The following is a 21,728-nucleotide window of genomic DNA, read 5'->3' on the forward strand; positions in this document are numbered from 1 at the left end:
AATGAAACCAGACACAGACAAGAAAGGTTTCACCTTCCCCTCTCCTCTTTTGTACCAAACACCTCAGAACCGCCCGGAACCAGAGAGAACAAAAGACAACTTCAGAAGAAAGACAGAGTTCCAAGAATCATCACAACTCAGATTTTTATTCAACAGTGAAGTTGAAGGAAAACATGTTTTATTTTATTAGATTTTGTTTCATTTAGTTTTGTTTTGTTTTGCTTTGTTTTGTTTTATTTTGCTTTGTTTTGGTTTGGTTTATTTCATTTTATTTAATTTCACTTTTGTGTGGTTTTGTTTGTTGGTTTTTTCTTTTTCCCCTCCAGGGCAAATGTTCCAAATGGAAATGGAGTAAAAATATCATGTTTCCCCCTCCCCCCCCCCCCAAAAAAAAAAGTACTCTCAGTGAAATCAGCTTCTCAATTAAATATATTTGGTTGGCAAAATAAAGTTAAAACAACAAAAACTCAGAACCCGTAACGAAACCAAACCAAACCCCGACCCCAAACCCGAGATCCCTTGCAAACTTCTAACACTGCAGCAGTGTAAACCTGGATGGCTGGCAGCTCTAATTCATCTGTGTAAATGACTGCTGAACTTTGGGCCAAGGAAAGGAAAGAATAAAGAATGAGAAATCTCTTTTGAATAGAGCCCAAGCCAATTGTAGGGGCAACTGAATGCTGGAGGGATGGGATGGGACGCACAGAGCTGGTGTGAGCGATCTGCTAGCGTGAAGCTAGTGGGGAGCTGGGAAGAAAAAGAAGTTGAAAGCTGTTGCAGCATCACAGAGTATGGTACAGCAAAGGAAAATAATCTGCAAGCCTTCTGCTCTGGGAGCCCATCAGTTGGGTGGATGCTGGTGGCAAGAGTCGAGGTGAGAGCGGCAGGAATGATGGCAGTGAGGAGCAGAGGATGGGACGCGCAGAGCTGGTGCAAGCAATCTGCTAGCGTGGAGCTAGTGGGGAGCTGGGAAGAAGAGAGGAGTTGAAAGCTGTTGCAGCATCACAGAGTATGGTACAGCACAAGAAAATGATCTGCAGGCCTTCTGCTCTGGGAGCCCATCAGTTGGGTGGATGCTGGTGGCAAGAGTCGAGGTGAGAGCGGCAAGAACGATGGCAGCGAGGAGTGGAGGATGGGATGCGCAGAGCTGGTGCAAGCGATCTGCTAGCGCGGAGCTAGCTGGGAAGAAAAAGAAGTTGAAAGCTGTTGCAGCATCACAGAGTATGGTACAGCAAAGGAAAATAATCTGCAGGCCTTCTGCTCTGGGAGCCCATCAGTTGGGTGGATGCTGGTGGCAAGAGTGGAGGTGAAAGCGGCAGGAACGATGGCAGCGAGGAGCGGAGCAAGCACTGGGGAGCGGCCGGTGGCTCTGGGCGCTGCGTGGGACTCGGTTGTGAGCAGACTCCTGGGGAGTGTCTGGGGAGACAAAAAAAAAAATCTTCCTGCTTACAGTAGCTGCTTCTGCTCCCTACCTCCCTCCTCCTCCTCCTCCTCCTCCTTCCAGTTAAAGCCTCTGCCCTGCTGAGGGGGTGTCACAGGCGCGCAGTCTGACAGCGTCATCCTCTTGTTGAGAATTGTCTGTTCCAGTATTAAAAATGTAAAAAACCTCCTGGGGAGGGTGCTTCTGAGTGGCAGCCTCTGCCCTCCAGCCAGGCCTGGGGCCTGCAAGTACAAGTTAATTAAAGCAGTGTGGATTTGGATGAGCAATGGGGAAGATGGGAATGGGGAAAGGAAGGGGTGCAGGGACCGGGTCAGAACGCAAGTGTTTCGACACTCCTCTCCAAAGCCGAGATCCAAGGTGCACAAGTGGGCTGCCTCTTGTTTGTCTGTTTCCCTCTCACTCTCCTTTTGTTTGTTTGTTTTCCCCTCACACTCTCCTTTTGTTTGTTTGTTTGTTTGTTTGTTTTCCCCTCACACTCTTCTGGGGTTTGTTTTGTTTGAATCTCTCTCTCTCCAGTTACAGTATTTCCAGTTTCCAAGCGAGTTCCCAGCAGCAGCCTCAGTTACAGTCATAAACAAAGTCGTAGTTGCTGGGCTCCTTTGGGATGGGTGGGGGGGCATCTGGGATCTGTATGTTCTCCAGGTCGAGGAGGCGAAGCTTTATCTCCATGCTGAGCAGCGTGTCCAGGTCGTTGCGGGTGAGGTCACTCAGCATGTCCTTCCCCAGCAGGGCGTTCAGCCCGTCGGTCCACACGCAGTACTGCCCGGGAGACAGCGGGGGGAAAAAGGGTCATTAGTACATTTCCTGCACACAAAACTGCTTCTCTGGCCTGGTCACTGCTCCCACAAAGGCTTACAAGGGGACCTGAGATGAGGTGGAATTGGTTTACTAGAATCATAGAATCAGTAAGGTTGGAAAAGACCTCAGAGATCATCAAGTCCAACCTATCACCCAACACCTCATGACTAACTAAACCATGGCTCCAAGTGCCACATCCAATCCTCTCTTGAACACCTCCAGGGATGGTGACTCCACCACCTCCCTGGGCAGCACATTCCAATGGCCAATCTCTCTTGCTGGGAAGAATTTCTTTCCAAGATCAAGCCTAAACCTCCCCTGGCACAGCTTGAGACTGTGTCCTCTTGTTCTGGTGCTGCTTGCCTGGGAGAAGAGATCAACCCTCACCTGGCTACAACTTCCCTTCAGGGAGCTGTAGAGAGCACTAAGGTCTCCCCTGAGCCTCCTCTTCTCCAGGCTAAGCAACCCCAGCTCCCTCAGCCTCTCCTCACAGGGCTGTGCTCCAGACCCCTCCCCAGCCTCATTGCCCTTCTCTGGACACGTTCAAGTGTCTCAATGCCCTTCTTAAACTGAGGGGCCCAGAACTGCTGGTATCAGGAAGCAGGAGCATCCCACTGAGTCCCACAGCTCAGTCCCAATGAGATGGAAAGTGGAAATAGAAAAACATGGATGTGGAAAAAGAATGGAAATGGAATAAACCAACTGCCTAAAATCAGGGAGAAAGAGCAGCATCCATTTGTTTGGCAATCTGCTGTCTCCTGCAAGCTTCTTGCTAAAGATTCCTCAATAATTATGGGGAGGGGGAAATGCCTAACATGGGACAACCAACCTCTGCAGGTATTTCTTCCTCCCCCTCCCTTGCACAGAATCACAGAGTGTTAGGGGCCTGAAGGGACCTCCAGAGATCATTGAGTCCAACCCCCCGGCCAGAGCAGCATCACACAGGGCAGGTTACACAGGAATGCATCCAGGCAGGTTTGGAATCTCTCCAGAGAAGGAAACTCCACCACCTCTCTGGGCAGCCTGCTCCAGGGCTCTGGCACCCTCATAATGAAATAGTTTTTCCTCAGTATTTACCCCCAAAATCCTGATTATCTTACACCAAGCTTTTAATGCCAAGACAACCAAATCTCCCTGATTCTTTGCATGAGGAGTCCTGTACAACTGTCCAGCTTTGTCATGGTTTGCCTTCCAACAGACCAACTGACCTACACAAGTCACAGAGTCACAGAATGTTAGGGGCTGGAAGGGACCTCAAAAGCTCATCCAGTCCAACCCCTCTGCCAGAGCAGGATCACCTGGAGCAGGTCACACAGGAACACACCCTGGAGGGACCTCAAAAGCTCATCCAGTCCAACCCCCCTGCCAGAGCAGGATCACCTGGAGCAGGTCACACAGGAACACACCCTGGAGGGACCTCAAAAGCTCATCCAGTCCAACCACTCTGCCAGAGCAGGATCACCTGGAGCAGGTCACACAGGAACACATCCAGGAGGGTTTTGAATATCTCCAGAGGGGGAGACTCCACAACCCCCCTGGACAGCCTTACATATCTGTGCCTGCTTCTATGAACTACCATTGTGAAAACTCTGGAGCCAGCCCACGCTGTCTCCTTGATGAAAATGAGCTGCCAAAGTACCTGGTGTGATTCTCAATGCCACCAATGCTGAACTGGCCTCTAACATCTCTTTCTTACCATCAGCCTTTTCCTACTAGAAGATGCCATCTTTTTCCAGCAGCTGCCAGCTGGTGATAACCATGAGCTGGAATAACCACATTAAGCCAGCAGCAAACCCAAGGGAGCTTGCTGATCTGGACTCAACCTCTATCCCACAAGTCACTTTCATTTTACAACTACAAGCCATTGATTCAGTTAGGAACAGAAGCACTCAAATGCTCTCAGCTGAAAAGAAAAGATCTCAATCATGCACTGGTGTCCTAGTTTGCAGGAGAACATGAAATGAAGCACAGCTGCATTCTTATCTTGCAAATACTTCTGCTGGATTTCATGCCAAAGAAATGGATTTGAAATGCAGCTGACCACTTGCTGTATGACACCACCCAGCTCAATGATAGGCATGGCTGACTTCATCCTACAGCAGAGATGAGGATTATTAAGGAAGAAGGAGAAATGTCCTCTTGGGGCACATCTTCATCCAGGAAAAAAGGGCAGGAATTAAAGATAGGCTGGGTACGACAGATCAACATCCAGAGTGAAAGTCAACCCATTTCAGGCAGGAACAAAACAGAGAAAGCCCTTGGAGTGCTGGTGGACAGCCAGTTCTGCACGGGACAGCAATGTGCCCTGGTGGCCAAGAGAGCCAATGGCATCCTGAGGTGCAGCAAGGAAAGTGTGGCCAGCAGGGCTAGGGAGGTTCTTCTCTCCCTCTATTCTGCCCTGCTGAGGGCACAGCTGCAATACTGTGTCCAGTTTTGGGCTCCCCAGTTGAGGAGAGACAGAGACCTGCTGGAGAGAGTCCAAGAGAGAGCCAGGAGGATGCCTCGGGGACTTGAGTGTCTCCCCCATGAAAAGAGACTGAGAGCCCTGAGGCTGTTTAGTCTGGAAAAGAGAAGGCTGAGAGGGATCTGATCAATGTCTATCAATATCTGAGGGGTGGGGGTCAAGTGGAGGGGGCCAAGCTCTTTTGGGTGGTGCACAGCAATAAGCCAAGGAACAATGGAGACAAAGTTGGAACAGAGAAGGTTTCAGCTCAACATGAGGAGAAACTTCTCCCCAGTGAGGGTGCCAGAGCCCTGGAGCAAGCTGCCCAGAGAGGTTGTGGAGTCTCCTCTGGAGACTTTCCAACCCCACCTGGATGCAATCCTGTGCAGCCTGCCCTGGGTGATGCTGCTCTGGCAGGGGGGTTGGACTGGATGATCTCTGGAGCTCCCTTCCAACCTCTAATGTACTGTGAGACTGAGGTACTGTGATTCTGTGACAGCAGCAGCAGGGCTAGGATCTCACCCAGGGCGTTGGCAAACCAAGCTGCAGCTTCAAAATGAGATTAGCATTACAGAAGAGACTTCAGGGTTCAGGATTGTCCTGCTAACAAGAACTAAGTAAACAATCCAGCTGTCCAATTGCGTCACTGAAGACTTCTAAAGTGTTTGTGGAGTGCTTGCAGAATGCCAGGGAAAGAAAGAATCTGCCCTAGAAGTGTGATGATCTCTTTGAACAGACTGGTTTTAGTTTCTTTCTTTATGATGGAGTTGAGATCTTTCTTTGGGGAAGTCTTCCCAGAACTCACTATGAGGAAAGGAGCAGAAAGGCAAAGGCATCTGCTGGGGACACAGGAGATGCAGCAGATCTGTTCAACAGATGCAGCCCTTGATGTAACTTGTCCATCACCTGCTCTGTGAGGGGGGCCAGAACCTTCTCTGAGGAGGAATCTCAAGGAGCCAGCCAGCACAACTGCAGTTCTCTGTCCCTTCCAGACAGAACTGATTCAGGACCCAGAGAAACCAAGCTCTGGCCATAATTCAGCTGAGTGCAATGGCCTCTGAGCTCCACATTGGCAAGCATGTCTAATTAAATTCCTGTACATTCTGAGCAGAGAGAAATCCTAATGAGAGGGTAGGCAAACAGAGGCATTGATTCAGGAGCTGCTTTTCCCTTTTTAATATGCAAAACAGACTTAAGAACCACTGGAAAAAACCCTACCCAATTTCCTACAGATTAATGCTCATAACACTCAAATGAGCCCTAATTGCAGTGTCCCTCATCAGTTTCTCTGTCAAAAAATCAAGGATGAGATTAATCTACCTTTCTGCTGTAAAGCTGAAACCAGTTATTGGTATTTAAGTGATAACCAAATATAGGAAGGACTGATCTCACAGTGCTGAATCCTCTGGCTGGCAGTGAGCTCCAACAGATGGCTAAGGGCACTGACAAGCCTTGGTGTGCAAGAGTGGAAGCCAGATCTCAATGATACTGGATCACTTAATGAGATTTTGAAGGAGTACCTTGGGAGTCAGGTCAGGGGAACCAAAAAGCCAGAAAGGTTGTGCAGGCTCCATCCAGACAGTGAGGCTGACAGAGCCCTGGAGCAGGCTGCCCAGAGAGGCAGTGGAGTCTCCTTCTCTAGAGACTTTCAAAGCTACCTGGGTTGTGTTCTTGTGTGACCTGCTCTTGGGTGATCCTGCTCTGGCAGGGGGGTTGGACTCAAAGACCTCTGGAGGTCCTTCCCAACCCCTAACATTCTGCGATTCTGTGATCCATCTGGATGCAGCTCTGAGTAACCTGGTCTGAGCTCATCAGTGACCTGTTTTGAGCAGGACATTGAACTGGGGACACTCTTAAGGTCCTTTACAACCTGAATCATCCTGTGCTCCTAATTCCACTTTGGTTTCAGGACACACTTGATTTCTACAATCAAAGCTTTGTCTACAAGCACAAGGACTGTAGAGGCACTTGATAAAACCCTGTATGCTGGACCTGAAATTGTTATGTACCTTTCTGGGCAGCCTGTTCCAGTGTCTCACCACCCTCCTCCTGAAGAACTTCTTCCTAAGCTCCAGTCTGAACCCACTCCCCTTCAGCTTCAAACCATTCCCCCATGTCCTGTCTCTGGACACCCTTACGTAAAGTCCCTCTGCAGCCTCCCTGTAGGATCCCTTCAGCTATTGGAAGGCAGCTCTAAGGTCCCCCCCAGAGTCTTCTCTTCTCCAGGCTGAACACCCCCAGCTCCCTCAGCCTGTCCTCACAGCAGAGCTGCTCCAGCCCTTGGATCATCTTCACAGCCCTCCTCTGGACTCACTCCAGCGGCTCTGTGTTATTTGATTTGTTTGGTGTCTAAACTCACTCACAAAATCGGCAGCCCTGATGGAGATGATGCTCATGTAGTTGTGGCTGAAATTGAGACCCAAGAATGCTATAACCTCCCCTGATTATGTTCACATCATCAAGATGAGTTGAGGCTGGCAGTGATTCTTTAAGAGCTTGGCTAGTTCACTGGAATGAACAGGCAGTAAAAATCCTTTGTGGTAGATCAGGCCAGGGCACAAAAAAATCTTTATTACATCAGGAAAGGTTGAGCAAGGTCTGTGGAGACTGTGAGCTCTGCCCAAGCTCTCTTCTTTCTTTTACTTATGGTTAATATTGCAGCTGGGCTTAGAAATACTGTTCCTGACCTTGGCCCCCCATGTGCCCTGAGACATGCAAACAGAAAATGTTCCTTCTGTGGCTTAGGTGATCATGATAATTGCAGAACCCCTGTGCTTTAGGTGTGTGGTGAGACATGGCACAGGTTTAGATGGACCTGCACTCTGCACCAGGACAACCACTCTCATGTTCTGATAAAGCTGGCTGGTGCCAGATAGCAACCAGAACACAGAATTAGCCAGGTTGGAAACGACCTTTGAGATCATCCACTCCAACCTACCACCCAACACCATCTAATCAACTCAACCATGGCACCAAGAGCCTCAGCCAGGCTCTTCCTAAACACCTCCAGGGATGGTGACTCCACCACCTCCCTGGGCAGCACATTCCAATGGCCAATCTCTCTTGCTGGAAGAATTTCTTCCTAACATCCAGCCTAAACCTCCCCTGGCACAGCTTGAGACTGTGTCCTCTTGTTCTGGTGCTGGGTGCCTGGGAGAAGAGACCAACCCCCACCTGGCTACAACCTCCCTTCAGGTAGTTGTAGACAGCAAGAAGGTCTCCCCTGAGCCTCCTCTTCTCCAGGCTAAGCAACCCCAGCTCCCTCAGCCTCTCCTCACAGGGCTGTGCTCCAGACCCCTCCCCAGCCTCGCTGCCCTTCTCTGGACAGGTTTAAGTGTCTCAGTGTCCTTCTTAAACTGAGGGGCCCAGAACTGGACACAGGACTCAAGGTGTGGGCTAACCAGTGCTGAGCACAGGGGCAGAGGCAGGGGCAAGAGGACTCCAAAGAAGTTTCTGTACCCTGAACTTGACTTACCTCATGCTTGTCTGGAGCGATGAAATTCAACTGGCCACTGGAGTCATACAGTATGGAGAAGGCAAGCTCTAGCACCTCCTGCAAGGGCACACAGAACCATGGGTTAATGCAGGAGGAGGGAGGCACTCACACTGGCAGCTCTGCCTTTTTTCCCCCCCACCCCAGTTACTCCCCCAAAGAAGTGGAAAAATAGCTCCTGCCTGGCCACTGCAACAGACTGGCACAGCAAGAACCCTACCACAGGTGCTCAGTCAAATCAAACTCACCCCCCTCAGTGCTGCCCAGCTCCTTTGGACACAGATTACTTCAGCATTTGGGTTTCAACTGGAGCTAGGCAACAGTGGGGGCTACAAATCAATGCAGTGCACAGCTGGCACCTCTGCAGCACACTCTCCATGAAAAGCCACAGTTCTGGGGGTTTCTTTCAACTGGCAGAGATCAAACTCATGGCTTGGATGGGAGCACACTGCATTGGGTTAGGAACTGGCTGGAGGGCTGAGCCCAGAGAGTGGTGGTGAATGGTGCCACAGCCAGCTGGCAGCCAGTCACTAGTGGTGTGCCCCAGGGATCAGTGCTGGGCCCCATGCTCTTTAACATCTTTATTGATGATCTGGATGAGGGCATTGAGTCCATCATCAGTAAATTTGCTGATGACACCAAGCTGGGGGCAGGAGTTGATCTGCTGGAGGGTAGAGAGGCTCTGCAGAGGGACCTGGACAGGCTGGGCAGATGGGCAGAGTCCAAGGGCATGAGATTGAACACATCCAAGTGCCAGGTTCTGCATATTGGCCACAGCAACCCCATGCAGAGCTACAGGCTGGGGTCAGAGTGGCTGGAGAGCGGCCAGGTAGAGAGGGACCTGGGGGTGCTGGTTGATGGTAGGCTGAACATGAGCCTGCAGTGTGCCCAGGTGGCCAAGAAGGCCAATGGCATCCTGGCCTGCATCAGGAACAGTGTAGCCAGCAGGAGCAGGGAGGTCATTCTGCCCCTGTACACTGCACTGGTTAGGCCGCACCTTGAGTCCTGTGTCCAGTTCTGGGCCCCTCAGTTTAGGAAAGATGTTGAATTGCTGGAAGGTGTCCAGAGAAGGGCAACAAAGTTGGTGAGGGGCTTGGAGCACAGCCCTGTGAGGAGAGGCTGAGGGAGCTGGGGTTGCTTAGCCTGGAGAGGAGGAGACTCAGGGGAGACCTTCTTGCTCTCTACAACTACCTGAAGGGAGGTTGTAGACAGGCAGAGATTGGCCTCTTCTCCCAGGCAGCCAATACCAGAACAAGAGGACACAGTCTCAGGCTGCTCCAGGGGAGGTTTAGGTTGGATGTTAGGAAGAAGTTCTATACAGAGAGAGTGATTGCCCATTGGAATGGGCTGCCCAGGGAGGTGGTGGAGTCACCATCATTGGAGGTGTTCAGGAGGAAACTTGCTAGGGTGCTTGGTGCCCTGGATTAGTTGATTAGGTGGTGTTGGATGATGGGTTGGATGTAATGATCTTGAAGGTCTCTTCCAACCTGGTCTGGTCTATTCTATTCTATTCTAACTCACAAATTCTGCAAGGTTTGATCCCCCAGGTTAAAAGTCTTGCCAGGAGAGTTATTCTCCTGGGATATACTTGAGTGGTTTTCTTTTGGTTTGGGTTTGGGTTTGATTTTGGGTTGGTTTTGTGGTGGGGGTTTTTTTTCCACCCCTGGAAAATCATTAAATGCCTCTTTCTCCACAGATTTCTGTCATCATGGTTTTGCCTGGAGCAGAATCAGCAGCCTGTCAATCTGAACTCTCCAGGGTACTGAAAGTTCCAAAAGAACCTCAGGAAAGGGGAGGAAAAAAAAAGGATCATCCTTTTTCCCCCCTCAGCATTGGAATTGAAAAGGTGCCAAAGTGATGTCAGCAGGCAGTGAGCTTTCCTGAAAGCCCAAGAACTTGCAAGCCTTGGGGATGATCTTGCATGACCAGAGATCAGGCTTCTCATGGAGAATGTTCTTGGTCTCCTTGAGTTCAGTTACCACAGTCTCATAGTACATTAGAGGTTGGAAGGGAGCTCCAGAGATCATCCAGTCCAACCCCCTGCCAGAGCAGCATCACCCAGGGCAGGCTGCACAGGAATGCATCCAGGTGGGGTTGGGAAGTCTCCAGAGAAGGAGACTCCACAACCTCTCTGGGCAGCCTGCTCCAGGGCTCTGTCACCCTCACTGGAAAGAAGTTTCTCCTCATGGTGAGGTGAAATCTTCTATGTTCAAGTTTGAATGTGTTGTTTCTTGTCCTACTATTGCACAGCACTGAAAAGAGTTTGGCCCCCTCCACTTGCCCCCTACCCCTCAGATATTGACAGACATTGATCAGATCCCCTCTCAGCCTTCTCTTCTCAGCCCCAGGGCTCTCAGTCTCCCTTCATAGGGGAGATTCTCAAGTCATCTAATTCTCAAGTCCTAATCATCCTCCTGGCTCTCCCTTGGACTCTCTCCAGCAGGTCTCTGTCTCTCCTCAACTGGGGAGCCCAAAACTGGACACAGTATTGCAGCTGTGCCCTCAGCAGGGCAGAGTAGAGGGGGAGAACCTCCCTAGCCCTGCTGGCCAGTTTCCTTGCTGCACCCCAGGATGCCATTGGCTCTCTTGGCCACCAGGGCACATTGCTGTCCCATGCAGAACTGGCTGTCCACCAGCACTCCCAGGGCTTTCTCCATGGAGCTGCTTTCCAGCAGTGCAGCTCCTAAGCTGTCCTGGTCCCACTTGCTGCATTGCCAGGCCATGGGAGATGGAGTCTGTGTTAAATCCCCATGGAAGCTGCAGATGCTGATAGGCCTGGCACAGGCAGCAGACAAATGGCTCCCAGCTCACACAGCCTTTTTGTGTTTTAGGCATGTCTCTCAGCCACACCTTATTAAGAGTGATGTCCCTCATTACAGGAACAAATTTACCTCTGCCTACACAAGCCTGGCATTAGCTCCTCACAGGGTGTTATAAATTACTGCCAGAACATGCCAAGTTATGCAACTGAGGTTGTGCAATGAGATGTAGCACTGCAAAAAAAGGGCTTGCTCTGCTCTGCTCTGTTGTTCCTGAGTTTCATGAGGGTCAGCAACAATCCCTCAGGCCTGGCCCCCTCAGTATCTGTCCCTTGGGAAATGTCAAGGGCTGAAAGTTCCTGTTCATCTCAAAGAAAGGAAAAAGAGAGAAAATCCCTGCCTGAAAGTGGAATATTCCAGGGAGCCACAAGCTTGGTCATTCCCAGTCAGGCAGAAAATGAGAGAGCTAAATTTAGGGCACCAAGCTTCCCCTTATGGGAGAATGTAGGAGTTTGGCAGCCCTGGATCCAGTTCCACTTCTTTGCTGGCTGCTCTGGAAACTAAAGGTTCAGGAATGACAGCTTCCAGGGGTCAGTGTCTCTATCATCTCATGCACAGCAAAGCCTCAAGGAAAATGGAAACCTAAGGAGCTGGCCCTCCACATTGCTGGTGTTCTCAGTGCTTGGACTGGCTGGTTTGTCAAGCACCCCTAGCTAGCTCTGCTCCCATCAGGGAGAGGTGATTCTGAGCAAGGAAGCACTAAAAACATGTTATATGCATCATATAAATGTCCCAGCCAAATGCAGCTGATGGCTCAGCTGTAACACGAGGTGGGAGTCATATGCAAGTCACTACTGTGTGTGTTGGTGCCCTGAGTCAGAAGCCTGCAATGTCAGGTTACAGCTCCCCTCTCTTGGCTTTTCCATTTCCAATCATGCAAAGCCAAGGCTGAAAGGAGATGATGGCTTCCTCACAGACCTCAAGCTACACCAGAAACAACCACAAAGAATGCTCTGCACACCTGCATGGAGTGAAGGAAGGCAAAGTTGCAGCTCTGAAGCTGCAGCATCAGCAGCAGCTGTGTGCTGCTGTTGTGTCTTTTCTATGGTTCCCATCACTGTTTTGCTCCCAGTAGACTAAAGGCATGCATTTCACTTTAGGCATTGAAGCAGGAAGTCTTCACTTCACTCTTTTGTTCAGCACAATCTCTTTCTTTTCTGCACTCAAGATGTCTCAGTTTCAAGTAACTGTTACCTAGATGTATGCTCAACTGATGCTGAGCATCCAACACAGACAAGTGGCAAGGGCCTGCACCTGGGTAATCCCAAACACAAATACAGGCTGGGCAGAGAATGGACAGAGAAGGACTTCAAAGAGGTGGTGGCTGAGAAGCTCAGCATGAGCTGGCAAAGTACACTTGCAGACCAGAAAGCCAACCAAAAGCAGCATGGCAGAAGGGAGAGGGAGGTGATTCTCTCCATCTGCTCTTGTGAGGCACTACCTGGGGGACAAAGATGTGGAGCTGTTAGAGCAGGTCCAGGCAAGGACCACAAAGATGCACCTCTCCTACAAAGATAGGCTGGAGAAGAGAATCATAGAATCAGTAAGGTTGGGAAAGACCTTAGAGATCATCCAGTCCAACCTATCACCCAACACCTCCTGACAACTAAACCATGGCTCCAAGTGCCACATCCAATCCTTTTTGAACACCTCCAGGGATGGTGACTCCACCACCTCCCTGGGCAGCACAGTCCAATGGCCAATCTCTCTTGCTGGGAAGAACCTTCTCTTCACCTCCAGTCTATACCTCCCCTGGCACAGCTTGAGACTGTGTCCTCTTGTTCTGGTGCTGGGTGCCTGGGAGAAGAGACCAACCCCCACCTGGCTACAACCTCCCTTCAGGGAGCTGTAGACAGCAAGAAGGTCTCCCCTGAGCCTCCTCTTCTCCAGGCTAAGCAACCCCAGCTCCCTCAGCCTCTCCTCACAGGGCTGTGCTCCAGACTCCTCACCAACTTTGTTGCCCTTGTCTGGACACCTTCCATCAAGTCAACCTCCTTCCTAAACTGAGGGGCCCAGAACTGGACACAGGACTCAAGGTGTGGCCTAACCAGTGCAGCATACAGGGGCAGAATGACCTCCCTGCTCCTGCTGGCCACGCTGTTCCTGATGCAGGCCAGGATGCCATTGGCCCTCCTGGCTGCCTGGGCACACTGCAGGCTCATGTTCAGCCTACCATCAACCAGTACCCCCAGGTCCCTCTCTGCCTGGCCGCTCTCCAGCCACTCTGACCCCAGCCTGTAGCACTGCATGGGGTTGCTGTGGCCAATGTGCAGAACCTGGCACTTGGATGTGGACTCTCCTGATGTGCTCTGGGGATGCCACGATACACATCCACCATGAGATCCGAGTGAAGGAGGGGAGCTTGTCCCCACTGACTTAACTCCTGTGCTCTGAGGTGAAAACAAACCATGTGTGGAAGGCAGTTTTAGGACAGCCAGGAAAAATTCTCCACAGATCTTGAACAAAGAGTGGGAGAATGGAAATAACTGACCATTGGTTGCAAAAGGAAAACAATGACAAGGTCTAAATGATCCCATGGTCTGCTAAGTGACATAGAGTTAGTTGTGTGAACTGACTCTCTCTTTTCAGCTCCTTCGCTCTAGCTGACAGCAGCTGGCAGCTAGTGCTTGGCTGTGCCCGGCCCTGGGTGCATTCTGTGTTGTGGCTAAGTACCAACAGCTTCTCTGCTCCTCTCTCTCTCTTACCTCGTATAGGGTGAGGGAAAGGAGCAGGGAGGGGGAAGCTGTTGGCAGCCCCCTGGTTTTGTCCAGGGGGGTTCTTGTGCTGTTTGTAAATTGTGTATTTGGTGCATATTCTTTGCATCCCACATTTCCAGACTGCAGTTTTGCTTGTAAATAGAGGCCTCATTTGCTTCCAGCTGAGCTGGTCTGGCAAATGTTATTCTGGGGGGTAAATTCAAGCCACCACAGTGTGCAAGGGGTCAGGCTGGGAGGCAGAACTCCAGTACGCCTCCAGGCAGGGCTGAATCGACAAGCAGGGTGCACGTTCATGACAGTCTGAGAAGCTTACCTTGTTTTGTTTAAGGGCTCCTTTCTCCTTCATGTGAGGGCAGTCTTTCCCAGTCACAACAGCTTTGATATCTGCCACTGGCACTGCAGAAAGAAAGACAGGGTGAAAGAAAGAATGAGTGAAAGAAAGAAAGAGGAAGGGAGGAAGGGAGGGAGGGAGGAAGGAAGGGAGGAAGGGAGGATGGGAGGATGGGAGGAAGGGAGGAAGGGAGGATGGGAGGAAGGGAGGAAGGAAGGGAGGGAGGGAGGAAGGGAGGAAGGAAGGGAGGAAGGGAGGGAAAGAAAGGAAGAAAGGGAGAAAGAAAAGCAAACCTCAGAAAATTAGTTAGAACTAACTAACTAGGTGAGGGGTCTGGAGCACAGCCCTGTGAGGAGAGGCTGAGGGAGCTGGGGTTGCTTAGCCTGGAGAAGAGGAGGCTCAGGGGAGACCTTTTGCTCTCTACAACTCCCTGAAGGGAGGTTGTAGCCAGGTGGGGGTTGGTCTCTTCTCCCAGGCAAGCAGCACCAGAACAAGAGGACACAGTCTCAAGCTGTGCCAGGGGAACTTTAGGCTGGAGGTGAGGAAGAAAGCCTTCTCAGAAAGAGAGATTGGAATGTGCTGCCCAGGAAGGTGGTGGGGTTGATGTCCCTGGAGGTGTTTAAGAAGAGCCTGGATGAGGCACTTAGTGCCATGGTCTGGTTGAATAGATAGGGTTGGGTGCTAGGTTGGACTGGATGATCTTAGAGGTCTCTTCCAACCTGGCTGATTCTGTGTTTCTGTGTAAAAGCTACAGGCTCTGAGACGAAGTGAGCCTAATGTGTTAAAACTGCCACCTCCTTGGCCATTTCCAGCTTGCTGCAGGAAGGAAAACAGCTAAAATAGAAGCCAGTGAGTCTTGATGAAATGTCAGGCATTCAGGATTAGTAAACCTGAGCATGTTTTTTCTTGCCTGTTGAGACTACTTTGGTTAGGAGTGTTTCATACAGATAGGTATCTCTCTCTGGATAGTTTTCATGCACCTAAACCCTGTGTGTTGTCTGCCTTGCTGATGTAAAAGAGTAAGAAAGATACACTGGAAGCTGCTGCCACTCAAAGTCAAGAGTGAGGTCACCAAAAGAGAAAGCTGCATTTCTGTGAGTTTGAAGTGGAAGTCAATTTCCCCACAGTAATTACATTATCTGCTCCATAATCCACCACAGGCAGCGAGTGACAGCTTCTACAACCTATACATAATTCATCAGCCTTGTGGCTGTGCAAAAGCATCACAGATCTAGAAAGCAGAGTAATAGGGAAGTCTGTTAGTGCCCAGGTCTTTACAAACTCTAATGGAAATATTGAGGATGAGACATGCATTTGATTTGCTCTTCTGCCGGGTACAGCAACAGACAGAGATCTGCTGGAGAGAGTCCAACAGAGAGCCACGAGGATCATAGAATCAATAAGGTTGGGAAAGACCTCAGAGATCATCAGGTCCAGCCTACCACCCAACACCTCCTGGCAACTAAACCATGGCTCCAAGTGCCAAATCCAAGCCTTTTCTGAACACCTCCAGGGATGGTGACTCCACCACCTCCCTGGGCAGCACATCCCTATGGCCAATCTCTCTTGCTGGGAAGAATTTCTTCCTTACCTCCAGCCTAAACCTCCCCTGGCACAGCTTGAGACTGTGTCCTCTTGTTCTGGTGCTGGGGGCCTGGGAGAAGAGACCAACCCCCACCTGGTTACAACCTCCCTTCAGGTAGTTGTAGATGGCAATAAGGTCTCCCCTGAGCCTCCCCTTCTCCAGACTAAGCAACCCCAGCTCCCTCAGCCTCTCCTCACAGGGCTGTGCTCCAGACCCCTCCCCAGCCTCAAGCTTGTGGGGCTTGAAAATCTCTCCTATGAGGAAAGATTGAGAGCTCTGGGGCTGTTCAGTCTGGAGAAGAGAAGGCTGAGAGGGGATCTGATCAATGTCTATCAATATCTGAGGGGTAGCTGTCAAGATGAAGGTGCCAGGCTCTTTGTGGTGGTGCCCAGTGAACAGAACAATGAGCACAGGCTAGAACACAAGAGAAACTTCTTTGCAGTGAGGGTGACAGAGCCCTGGTGCAGGCTGCCCAGAGAGGTTGTGGAGTCTCCTGATCTGGAGACTTTCCAGACCCACCTAGATGCATTTTTGTCCTGGCTGGAGTCTGCATTGCTTGTTACCTCTGCCAGCCTGGAAAGAGGGGTGACATTCACAGAGTGGAAAGGTTTTAAACCCCTGCATCTATTTTCTGAGTGGGATAATAATTATTCAGGCCTGGCAAGGAGTAGACAAAAGGTCCTATGCTGCTTCTCTTGGCCCCCCATGCTCTTACCCACCTACTCTCTTTGACCTGCTCCCAAATGCTGACAATCTGGGCATCGTATTCAGGCCTTGCCAACTCAGAATTCGATATAGATGTATCCAAAGAACACCAGAATATCTCTGGAAAGTGGTCTGCAGAACTCCCAAGCCCCTTTGCAAACAACAGTGTGGTTTTGTAATCTTGGATCTTGCAGGCATCTGAACTCTGCCTAATTAAACTCTAGTGTGGGTGGCACTGTGGTGAATCTCACATCCTTCGTAGCCTAAAAGCCTGAGATACTCATGAAATAACCACATCTTTCTCCAACTGTAGCAGCAGCTGCTCTGTCATGGGATCAAAGAGGTTGGAAAAGACCTCAGAGATCATCAAGTCCAGCCTATTACCTAATACCTAACACCTCCTGACAACTAAACCATGGCTCCAAGTGCCACATCCAAGCCTTTTCTGAACACCTCCAGGGGTGGGGATTCCACCACCTCCCTGGGCAGCACATTCCAACGGCCAACAACTCTCTCTGTGGAGAACTTTCTCCTCACCTCCAGCCTAAAGCTCCCCTGGCACAGCTTGAGACTGTGTCCTCTTGTTCTGGTGCTGGTTGCCCGGGAGAAGAGACCAAATCCCACCTGGCTGCAACCTCCCTTCAGGTAGTTGTAGAGAGCAATAAGGTCTCTTTTGAGCCTCCTCTTCTCCAAGCATGCACCAGGAACATGTGGGTCTGGCCCATCTGCTGCTCAAGCAAGAGCCTTGGGTCTCCATGAGGTCCTGACACTGCCAAGTAGGTTTGAGAGCTGATGGACCATTCAAAGGCAAGACAAGAGCTGGATGAAGAGACAGAGTGTACTCTCAGCAAGTTTGCTGGTGATACAAAACTGGAAGGGGGTGGTGGACACACCAGAAGGCTGTGCTGCAGTTCAGCAAGATCTGGACAGGCTGGAGAGTTGGGCAGAGGGGAACCTTGCGAAGTCTAACAAGGGCAAGTGTAGAGTCCTGCACCTGGGGAGGAATAACCCCATGTGCCAGTGTAGGTGAGGGTTTGACCTGCTGAAAAGCAGGTCCAGGGAGAAGGACCTTGGAGTTCTGGTGGGCAGTGAGTTGACCATGAGGCAGAAATGTGCCTTTGTGGCCAAGAAGGCCAATGGTGTTCTGGGGTGCATTGAGAAGAGTGGGGCCAGCAGGCTGAGGGTGGTTCTCCTCCCACTCTGCTCTGCCCTGGTAAGGTCACACCTGGAGTATTGTGTCCAGTTCTGAGTTCCCTAGTTCAAGAGAGACAGAGAACTACTAGAGGGAGTCCAGTGGAGGCCCAGAAGGATGGTTAGGGGACTTGAGCATCTCTCTTATGAGGAGAGGCTGAGAGACTTGGGGCTGTTTAGCCTGGAAAAGAGAAGACTGAGAGGGGATCATATCAGTGCTGGTGGCGGTGATGAGGATGGGGCTAGACTCTTCTCAGTGGTGGCCAGTGATAGGACATAGGGCAGTGGGGACAAACTACAACACAGGAGGTTTTAATTGAACTTTAAGGAGAAACCCTTTTTACTTTGAGGGTGACAGAGCCCTGGAAGAGGCTGCCCAGAGAGGCCATGGAGTCTCCTCATCTGGAGAGATTCAGAACTCACCTGGATGCATGCCTGAGCAACATGGTCTAAGTGTCTCTGTGTTAGCAGGGGGGCTGGACCAGATGACCTCCAGAGGTCCCTTCCAACCCCTACCATTCTGGGATTCTATGAAGCCTGCAGGGAGGGTCAGGGGTTTGAGTGTGGATGCAAACCAGACTGGGAGCTGCTGGTCTCTTAGCTGTGGCCGCAGTTCAAGAGTGACCTTCGTTCTTCTGTCATTTTGACACTGCTGTAACATTGAAGGGCTATTTCTCTAAGACCTGTCCAGAATAAACAGCCTCTTCCAGTGCCAATGCAGCAGTATGAGCCCCTGCCCTATGCTCTGCCAAGACTGCAGTAAGAGCATGAAAAATCCTTGAGGTGATCTGCAAGGCAATGAAAACAAGGGAAGAGTGACTGCAAACTGTCAGGGCTCCAGCTCTGCCTCCTTCCCTCCCAGCCTGCATCTGGGAGCACTCAGACACTTTAAAAATGTGCTGAAGGCAGGGGAGCAGTAGAAAAGAGAAACCAGTCTTTGCTGTACACAGGAAAGTTTCAGGCACTGCTTTCATCCTTTTTTTCAATTTTCAAGCTGGAAAAAGGTCCAGCTTCTAAAAAAAACCAAAATCAGTCTTTGTGCCACTCCATGAAGGAAGTGGAGCTAGCAGGTGAAACAAATACTTGTGCTGGTGTGCCTCATTTTGCTGGTGTGCTTCATTTAGAATAGCATAGAATAGAACAGCATAGCATAGAATAGCATAGCATAGCACAGAACAGAACAGAACAGAACAGAACAGAATAGAATAGAATAGAATAGAATAGAATTCTAGACCAGACCAGAATAGACCAGACCAGGTTGGAAAAGACCTTTGAGATCATCGAGTCCAACCTATCACCCAACACCATCTAATCAACTCAACCATGGCACCAAGTGCCTCATCCAGGCTCTTCTTGAACACCTCCAGGGATGGTGACTCCACCACCTCCCTGGCAGCACATTCCAATGGCCAATCTCTCTTGCTGGGAAGGAGTGATTTGCCACTGTGCCACAAACAGCATTTATTAGTGATGGTTGACTGCTTTGAGTCACTTTCCAGTGACAGAACTGCACTGGGCATTATTTCTGTCACCAGAAAAACCTTCCCAGGACTGCAGGTGAAACTTCTAAAAGTCCTCTTGGAGGATGAAGGGGAAATTATGCTGAGAGTAGGATTTTTCTGAAAGGCTCCAAAGTCACTTTTATTCACAATTAAAAAAAACCCAAACAAGCATAGAATCACAGAATGGTCAGGGCTGGAAGGGACCTCCAGGATCAGCCAGTTCCAACCCCCCTGCCATGGCCAGGGACACCTCACACCACAGCAGGTTGCTCACAGCCACAGCCAGCCTGGCTGCAAAAACCTCCAGGGATGAGGCTTCCACCACCTCCCTGGGCAACCTGTGCCAGTCTCTCACCACCCTCATGGGGAACAACTTCTTCCTAATGTCCAATCTGAATCTACCCATTTCTAGTTTGGTTCCATTCCCCCCAGTCCTATCACTCCCTGACACTCTCAAAAGTCTCTCCCCAGCTTTCCTGTAGCCCCCTTCAGATCCTGGAAGGCCACAATTAGGTTTCCTGGGAGCCTTCTCTTCTCCAGACTGAACAGCCCCAACTCCCTCAGTCTGTCCTCATAGCAGAGCAGCTCCAGCCCTCTGCTCATCCTCACAGCCCAGTAAGTCCCCTGGCAAGAGCTGCCACAGGAGCATGTTCTCTCCCAGCTAGGCACATACTCATGGTGAGTTCCTCTCACTACTGTTCACAGCAATTTGTCATCTCAAAGCCCAATCCCTGTGATAATGAGAAACACCTCTGCTTGCCACAGAGTTCTCCAGTCACTAGACTGACACAGAAGAAACTTCTGTTTCCACAGACAGAAACAGCTTCTAAATACATACATAGAATACATAGAATAAACCAGGTTGGAAGAGACCTTCAAGATACATAGAATACATAGAATACATAGAATAAACCAGGTTGGAAGAGACCTTCAAGATCATCGCGTCCAACCCATCAACCAATCCAACTCCGCCCAAGCAACTAACCCACAGCACCAAGTACCCCGTCAAGTCTTCTCCTAAAAACCTCCAGTGATGGTGACTCCACCACCTCCCCAGGCAGCCCATTCCAATGTGCAATCACTCTTTCTGTATAGAACTTTTTTCTAACATCCAGCCTGAACCTCCCCTGGCGCAGCCTGAGACTGTGTCCTCTTGTTCTGGTACTGCTTGCCTGGGAGAAGAGACCAACATCCGTCTGTCTACAACCTCCCTTCAGGTAGTTGTAGAGAGTAATAAGGTCACCCCTGAGTCTCCTCTTCTCCAGGCTAAGCAACCCCAGCTCCCTCAGCCTCTCCTCGTAGGGCTTATGTTCCAAACCCCTCACCAACTTTGTTGCTCTTCTCTGGACTCGTTCCAGCAAGTCAACATCCTTCCTAAACTGAGGGGCCCAGAACTGGACACAGTACTCGAGATCATAGCTTCAAGAAGATTTATTTGCCCTCTACAGTTAGATGAGTGATTATAGAATCACAGAAACACTCAGGTTGGAAAAGACCCTCAGGATCACCAAGGCCAACCCAGAACCCTACTCTACAAGGCTCACCCCTAAACCACGGCCCCAAGCACCACATCCAAACCACCCTGAAACACAGCCAGGCTTGGGGATCAAGCACCCTCCTGGGCAGCTTATTCCAATCCCTGACCACTCTCTGTGAAAAAACATTTCCTACTCTCCAGTCTGAGCCTACCCAGTCACAGCTTGAGGCCATTCCCTCTTGTTCTATCACTAATTACCTGGAAGAAGAGACCAGCAGCAGCCTCTCCAGACATCCTTTCAGGTAGTTGGAGAGGACAGAGAAAAAATAAACTGCATTCCTTCCTATGAATGGCACAACACTTCCAAGCTGAATGAAACTACAGACTCATTACAGAACTGATCTCAGCCCTCACACACACTTGCTAAAGCCAGGAGAGCAGTGTTTGAATGCAGGAGGAAATGTCCTCTGCTCTCCATCTCTTGTCAAGATTGGTGATGCCCTGTGTTAAGAGAAACCTGCTACAAAGAGGGATGAGCAGAAAAGAAGCAAAAGGAGCACAGTCTTTGTGCTTGACTTACATTTGTCTTGCAAGGAGTCGTGGGGGACCTCTCCCTGGGGACTCTCTTCCAGGTCTCCGTAGTGCAAGACCTTGTGGTTAGGTGAGAGCCGACAGTACCAGAACTTGTCTGTTGGATTAAATGCATTGAACAAAGGTCACTCACATGTCTGGATCAATATTACCAACAGCACAGGAGAGAAAGCTTATCCAAGGAGGCAATACCCCTGTCTTGTTGTCTGTCAGAAGCAGGAATCTGTGGGGTGGGGAAAAAGCAAGGCAGGGACTTGGCTCAGAATCATAGAATCAACAACGTTGGAAAAGACCTCAGAGATCATCAAGTCCAACCTGTCATCTCATACCCAACACCTCCTGACAACTAAACCATGGCTCCAAGTGCCATATCCAAGCCTTTTTTGAACACCTCCAGTGATGGTGACTCCACCACCTCCCTGGGCAGTGCATTCCAATGGCCAATCTCTCTTGCTGGGAAGAACTTTCTCCTCACCTCCAGCCTAAACCTCCTGTGGCACAGCTTGAGACTGTGGTGCTGGTTGCCTGGGAGAAGAGACCAACCCCCACCTGGCTACAACCTCCCTTCAGGGAGTTGTAGACAGCAAGAAGGTCTCCCCTGAGCCTCCTCTTCTCCAGGCTAAGCAACCCCAGCT

General features: G+C 50.3%; 1 protein-coding gene across 5 annotated transcripts in view; it reads right to left on the reverse strand.

The window, feature by feature from the left end:
• Nucleotides 1–318: 318 nt before the first annotated feature.
• ELMO1 (engulfment and cell motility 1) overlaps nt 319–21,728 on the reverse strand; it is a 372,993-nt gene continuing 351,583 nt past the window's right edge. For all 5 annotated transcript variants that reach the window (XM_054177076.1, XM_054177077.1, XM_054177078.1 and 2 more), the window contains 4 exons: nt 21,083–21,190; nt 14,025–14,107; nt 8,158–8,235; nt 319–2,200 (listed from right to left, as the gene is read on the reverse strand). In XM_054177076.1, the coding sequence (XP_054033051.1) occupies nt 2,000–2,200; nt 8,158–8,235; nt 14,025–14,107; nt 21,083–21,190 (470 nt within the window). In that variant the 3' untranslated portion in view covers nt 319–1,999. The remainder of the gene's footprint in view (nt 2,201–8,157; nt 8,236–14,024; nt 14,108–21,082; nt 21,191–21,728) is intronic.

Source organism: Dryobates pubescens, chromosome 38 (genome assembly GCF_014839835.1).
Source record: "Dryobates pubescens isolate bDryPub1 chromosome 38, bDryPub1.pri, whole genome shotgun sequence".
NCBI lineage: Eukaryota > Metazoa > Chordata > Aves > Piciformes > Picidae > Dryobates > Dryobates pubescens.